This window comes from Argentina silus, assembly GCF_951799395.1.
Source record: "Argentina silus genome assembly, chromosome: 7".
NCBI classification, from domain to species: Eukaryota; Metazoa; Chordata; class Actinopteri; order Argentiniformes; family Argentinidae; genus Argentina; species Argentina silus.
The window spans coordinates 14,111,756-14,118,683 of NC_139661.1; the positions used below are offsets into that span (position 1 = coordinate 14,111,756).

Consider the following 6,928-nt stretch of genomic DNA (forward strand, 5'->3'; position numbering starts at 1 on the left):
CGAAAACCAGAGCTTTTCCATATTGATCACACACTGCGTTTGGTTTGTGTATTTAAGCCCAATTCGGATTGTTCGGATGCGTCGGCATTGGATGCGGCTGCGGAGAGATCCCCCAGCTTCCGTCCAGTAAGATCTAATGTGAAGGGATTTTCGACAGGGCACCGGGAGATCTGTTTTCCTTTCAACTAAGAACAGCCACATCCAAGTCAAGAAGCCGAACGTCATCGAGAGAGATACAGTGAGACACATCATCACCCTCGTTTCCCCAGGATTTAAAACTATCCGCTAACACGCCGCTTGGTTTCCGCGTTTCTTGGGAAAAATAGCCTTAAACTGCGGGAGACATGAAAGTTGTTGCAGCATTATTGTTCCTTGGCGTTTTTTTGAGTCAGGAGTGGGAGCCCGTCCTTACCGATTCGATCATACACATCGGTAAGTTGCGCCTTTTCCCCGGTTGGTATCACTCATAAGGAGAGCCTCTGTGAATTAGATGTGTGGAAGCAGTTGGCTGCGGTTATCACTGACACCAAAACACACCGCTTCTGTGATCCATTTCAGTTCCCTTGGCATGGTTTTGGTCTGAATATATTGAGTCTGAGACACGATCGCAATAATTCCATATTTCACTAGCAAAATGCATTTAGCCAACCATTTCCAAACCATGCGCCATTATGCGCACAATGACAAATTAAGTTTTTATGTTGAGTTTCTTACATCCATACGATTTATGCACTTAACCTAAATCTACATGTAAAATAAGCTAATCATCAATACATTCTATGTCCACTCATCCAAAGGTGGAAAATGTGAGGGTAATGATATGATATTCGGTATATGGAGAGGGTGGCGTGTTTGATCCACTGTGGATTTCCTCCCTCTATTCGCGCTGGCTGCGTGAAAACAGGTGGTTTGTGTATTGCGTGATGCCTGCGGATTAGGAGGGAATGTTGCAGGTATTTATTTTATTGCTACAATGTCTCTTCTCCACAATGACTGCTGGAAGACAACACTAGAATAGAATATCTATGTATATGTCTACCACCGTGACCAGTGTGGCACTGTTGAGTGGTCGGGGTGGGTATACGTACTGATGCTGTTAGAACAGGAGGGAGAGATCATATAGAGACGCTCTGCATGTCTTACTGCTCACTGTGCGCCGGGTGGCATATGAACATAAGAGTGGCTTCAAATAGAGAGAACGAGGGAGGGAAGGATGGGGAGAAAGGGGGGGGGGATGAAGAGAGAGCGTGGGGAGCAAGGGAGGGAGAGAGAGAGAGAGAGAGGGAGAGAGAAAGAGAGAGAGAGAATGAAGAGAGAACGAGGGGAGCGAGGGAGGGAGAGAGAGCCTTGTTCAGACTAATTGTTTGAATTGAGCCAAAAACACCTGTCCGGCGCTGGTCATTACTGCAGATGTCAATCATAACTCCATTTGCTAAATGGTGGTTGTGTTTGTAAAGGTGCGGCTGTAAGGGAGTTGATTTATAGTCTATTTGGCATAATCAGGGACTGTTCGGTGTGATAGAGGATTAGACTGCAACATTACCCCGGCTGAGGTAGCAAAGAATACAGATGAAACGTAGAAAAGATTCTTAGATATGGCTATTAATATTGGATGACGTTAAAATAGTTTCCCTTTACAGTACATTTTGTTGATATAAATATAGGCTTGGCATATGACAGGAAGTGATCAACACAATGTGTTGTACAGGGAAACTATTTGAACGTCAACCGATATTAATAGCCACGTTTGAGAATCTTTTCTGTGTTCTAAATCTGAGTGACAACAAACGTTTATGAGGCCAACGAAGCTCTGTGTTCTTGGTAAACAACAGCGGGGTGTTAGCTATAGTTTTTGAGTCATTGTTTTCTACCTCAATCGATAGTTCATTTCCCTCGCTTTCGCCGCTCTTCTGAATCACTCCATAAACGGTGACATCCCTGGGAAATGGCGGGTTATTATGAGACACTTTCGTTGTTGGGATATCTGCTCGCATGAAGAGCAGTGAGGAAAAATACCAACGGAAGGTGTTTGAACAAGTCTAAATGTTTAGAAAACAATCAGAACCAACATGGCAGGTGGCCTAATTATTCAGAATTGTATTTGATATTCGTGTACAGACTACTGTACGGAGCTCACAATCAGGGGAATGAGGAACTATATACGGCATCGCTTTGACAATGTCAGAAGTAATCCCTTTCTAATCTCTTTGTTGCTGTTATAGAAGGAATGAAACGCGCACACGCACACACACACACACACACACACACATACACAAACACACACACACACACACACACACAAAACACACGCACACGCACGCGCGCAAACACGCACACGCAACAACTAGCCCTACTACCGGTGCCATCAGCTGAAATAGACGACCTCATCCTTTACCGACGGCGGCGCCGGGGCATTTTCATTTCGCGCGCGCATTACTTGATTGCTGAGGAGCCTTCTAATGATCTGCATGCCGCGCGGGGGGAGAGGGGAGGAGGGAGGGAGCCCTCGCTCCACGCCGTGCGCTGCATCGCAATGACGCGCCGCTTTACGAGCCTATTCAGAAAGTCACCGTGATTTATTTCCCCTGGAAAGCCCCAAAGTCCTCCGGTATTATGCGAGCTGCCTGGCACCGTCAACACGCGGCCACATCCACCCGCCACCCGCTCTCCATGCACCGGCCCAGAGGGGCCACACACTACCGCCCAAACGACCCCACTTCAGGCTACTTTTGTTGCTGCCCCACGCTGGAGATCAGAGATTCACGACTCAGTGTGTTGAATGCCCTATTTAACTAATTTCCGCCTAAAACCAGACCCAAACTAAACTTCTTATAACATTCGAAATACGACGATCAGATGCAAAAGCAGGATGCCATTTGATAGGTAACACCTTGAAGTTTCATGTGGATATGCTCAGATCATAGTTCAGAATAACATACTTCACATAGGAGATAAAGTAATCAATAATCATACTAATAATCAAATTAAAGCCCAATTAGAGGTTAAGTGGATGCTGTCCTGAATGTCTTTTGCACCTGGCCAAATGCTCCTGTCCTGGCCAAGTCTAAATGCTCCTGTCCTGGCCCAAGACTGTGTCCTGGCCCAAGTCTAAATGCCCCTGTCCTGGCCCAAGTTTATGTCCTGCCCAAGTCTAAATGCTCCAGTTTGATATTCTAATATTCCCCCTAGTGGCAGTTCCGTGTCTTAAAAGCTTTGCATAATAACTTCCTAGGCTACTGTAATAGACCTAGTCACATTCCACTATCCTAATACATTTATGAAATATTATAATATTTACGATTTGTCTGTAAAATAATGTACTTTCTATAACTCCTACTTTTACAGCTTTGACTCTGATATATATCTTCTTCCTCTGGGAGAGCATGGAAGCTATTATTGAGCCGTTTGATCTTGAGACGAATAGAATGTTCTAGAATGTTTCGCCTGCTCTGTGTCTGGCCTCACCATGGCGATGGAATCCAGAACGTGCGGGCCTATCTGAATGGCTTGTTTCCGGGGGGCTTTGTTGGTGAATTTCACAGCTGTCACGTCCACTTCCTGTTTAAACGACTCCCATGTTAAGTGTGAAGAGCTCTTCATATCCACACGGCGACCGATGCCGCTGACAGAAGTGCTGCTCCGTGTGGTTTTGGAGCGGCGGTGAGTTATCGCCTCACATTTCCCCTGTGTGTGTGTGTGTGTGTGTGTGTGTGTGTGTTTGAGTGTGTATGTGTGTGTGTGTGTGTGTGTGTGTGTGTTTGAGTGTGTGTGCGTGTGTGTGTGTGTTTGAGAGTGTGTGTGTGTGTGTGTGTGTGTGTGTGTGTGTGTGTCTGTGACAGGCTAGGAGTGACTTAGACACACACTCGACATCTCAGTGATGCGAAGCAGCCCTCTCTCTCTCATCCAATAGTCAGAGGAGGACAGGCTCACCATGGTTACTGAGGCGAAAACCAGCAATGAGGCCATGAAGAGAAAGAGGGAGGGAGGGAGGGAGAGAGAGAGAGGGCAGAGAGAGAGAGGGGAGAGAGAGGGGGGAGAGAGATAGAGAGAGAGGGGAGTGAGAGAGAGGGCAAAGAGAGAGAGAGGGGAGAGAGATAGAGAGAGAGGGGAGGGAGATAGAAAGAGAGAGTGTAAGAGTGTGTGTGTGAGAGAGAGAGGGAAAGAGAGAGGGAGGCGAGAGAGAGAGGAGAGGGAGACAGAGAGAGAGAGAGAGAGACAGACAGAGACAGAGAGAGAGAGTGAGAGGAGAGAGAGAGACTGACAGAGAGAGAGAGAGAGAGATAGAGGAGAGAGAGGGAGAGAGGGGAGAGAATAAGAAGTGTATTTCAGTGAGGACTAAGACTAGGTGTTGGCAGACAGGCCGCGATGTGAAGCAATATAATTGCTTGTCTGTCACTGGTTGCAGGTAGAAAAGCTCCTGAAGAAAAAACAATTCAAGGACAATCCCATTTGTGGGGGCTGAAGTGCAGCAGGCTTTGTGGGTGAGTCAGACAGCACAGAGCATGTGAAGGCCAGGGTCTGGACCCAGAAGGCACTGGGAATATTGGAGCATCAGAAGGCCAGTATCTGGACCCAGAAGGCACTGGGAATGTTGGAGCATCAAAAGGCCAGGGTCTGGACCCAGAAGGCACTGGGAATATTGGAGCATCAGAAGGCCAGGATCTGGACCCAGAAGGCACTGGAAGTATTGAGGATCCACTGACGCTAACACACAGTGTGGATGAGATGGGATGGGTCACCACATACAATGCAAAGCTGTGTGTGTGTGTGTGTGTGTGTGTGTGTGTGTGTGTGTGTGTGTGTGTGTGTGTGTGTGTGTGTGTGTGTGTGTGTGTGTGTGTGTAAGGCTAATCGTGTTATTACTGAGTCCTGTGCCAATAGCCTTGTCTCCCTTAGGGAGCATTTAAATGGGTTTCAAGCATCGAGAGATGACAGTTTGAGACTCAGTGAAAAACTCCATTAATCGCTCTGCAACAATATGTCCAGAATCTGCACTGCAATCTACACTGCACCAACGTATTGTATCTACATCTACCATACTCCCTATGCACTCTAGCAGGGAAATACATCCCCTTTAAGTTTCTCATATGAAGTGGGACCCATTTTTTATTGCACTTAAAGGGAAGGTGGCTCCATTTGTGTTGGACTTAAAGGGACGGTGTCTAATCCGTGTGTGAACAGAGTGGAGGAGGGCCAGATGGGCTGGGCTGTCTTGTCAAGCCACAGACACAGGCCTTATCCCCACAACACACGGGTAATGAGGACAGAGTGTGTGGACTAGTGGACTGTCATGTAGCGTTTCACTTAATCCGTGCTATGCCCCCAGGTGTGTGTGTGCATGTAGTGTGTGTGTGGGGGGGGTTGGTGGGTGTGTGTGTCTGTGTGTGTGTGTGTGTGTGTGTGTGCGCGTGTGTGTGTGTGTGCATGCACATAGATGTGTGTGTAGTGTGTGTGTGTGTGTGTGTGCACGCACATAGATGTGTGTGTGTGTGTGTGCGTATAGTGTGTGTGCGTGTGTGTGTGTGTGAGTGCGTGTGTGTGTGTGTGTGTGTGTGAGAGGCTAACTGTGTTCTTACTGAGACCTGTGCCAAAAGCCTTGCCTCCATTAGGGAGCATGTCCGTGTGTTTTGAGCGTAGAGAGATGACAGTTGGGGACATGCACTGCTCTGTCACCGCCCATATAAGGCATCAAGGGAAATGGCCGTAGGCTTAGAGGCCCAGTGTGCTGTGGAGACCAGGGGAGGCTGGTGGAGGTAGAAATCGGAGGACGGGCTCATTGTAATGCATGGAACGGAATGAGGAATGGTATTCAAACATTTTGATACTGTTCCTCATTTTATTCCATGCATTACAATGAGCCCGTCCTCCGATTTCTACCTCCCCTGGTGTAGACCTATTTATAATGTAGAGAAGTCGGATTGACGACGGAGGCTCTGATCTGGTACTTTATACTGTACAGTATGTTGACACACATAACCAGATGCATGCTAATGCTCTGAATAACTTCAAAGCGTACTGATTGTTCCAGAACACATTCTACACTAGATCAGTTGGTTGGTGTGTGTGTGTGTGTGTGTGTGTGTGTGTGTGTGTGTGGGTGGGTGTGTGTATGTGTGGGTGTGTGTATGTGTGGGTGTGTGCCCGTGCATGTGTGTGTGTTTATGTGTGTATATATGCATGTTTATGTATGTGTGTGTATATATGCGTGTTTATGTGTGTGTATATATGTGTTTATGTGTGTATATATGTGTGTTTATGTGTGTGTGTGTTAGTGTGTGTTCGTGTGTGTGTGTGTGTGTGTATTTATGCGTGTTTATGTGTGTATATATGTGTGTTTATGTGTATATATGTGTGTTTATGTGTGTGTGTGTGTGTTAGTGTGTGTGCGTGTGTGTGTGTGTGTGTGTATTTATGCGTGTTTATGTGTGTGTGTGTGTGGTCATGCTAACATGCCTCCTCTAAAGGGTTATATGAAGTCTTTACGCCGCTGTCGTTCACAGTCCGCTGAAGCCCTGCAGCTGCTCTCTCCTGAACGGCCGTCCACAAATCTGCCCTCCTTTCTCAGCCGGAGAAGCCTGGCTGGAAACACTACAAAATGGGAGCGCATCGTAGCATGATAGCGTGATGCTACCGCTACCAATCACTAGATAGGCCTCTCCTGCTCTGATGGGAACCCATAAGCACAAGGACCACAGCTCTCCTCATATGCTCGTAAACCACCAGGCATGCTGGGTATACGGCCAGTCAGCAATCTCCCTCTCTCTTTTAAAAGATCCACATAATCAAAGCAGGGAGGAGAGAAGAGGAGGGGAGAGGGGGAATGGAGGAGAGGAGAGGGGGAGTTGGGCCAGAGAACTCATAACCACGAGGACCACAGTTGTTCGTACACTCGTAAACCACTGAGCAGGCAGTGTATACGGCCACCTCT

At 47.3% G+C, this 6,928-nt stretch overlaps 1 protein-coding gene across 1 annotated transcript in view; it reads left to right on the forward strand.

Annotated features, from left to right (window-relative positions):
- Window positions 1–344: 344 nt before the first annotated feature.
- The window catches only part of grid2 (glutamate receptor, ionotropic, delta 2), a gene marked incomplete at both ends in the record, with an annotated part of 302,816 nt that continues 296,232 nt past the window's right edge, over window positions 345–6,928 (forward strand). The window contains one exon of the mRNA XM_083673951.1: window positions 345–432. Within this exon, the coding sequence (XP_083530077.1) occupies window positions 345–432 (88 nt within the window). The remainder of the gene's footprint in view (window positions 433–6,928) is intronic.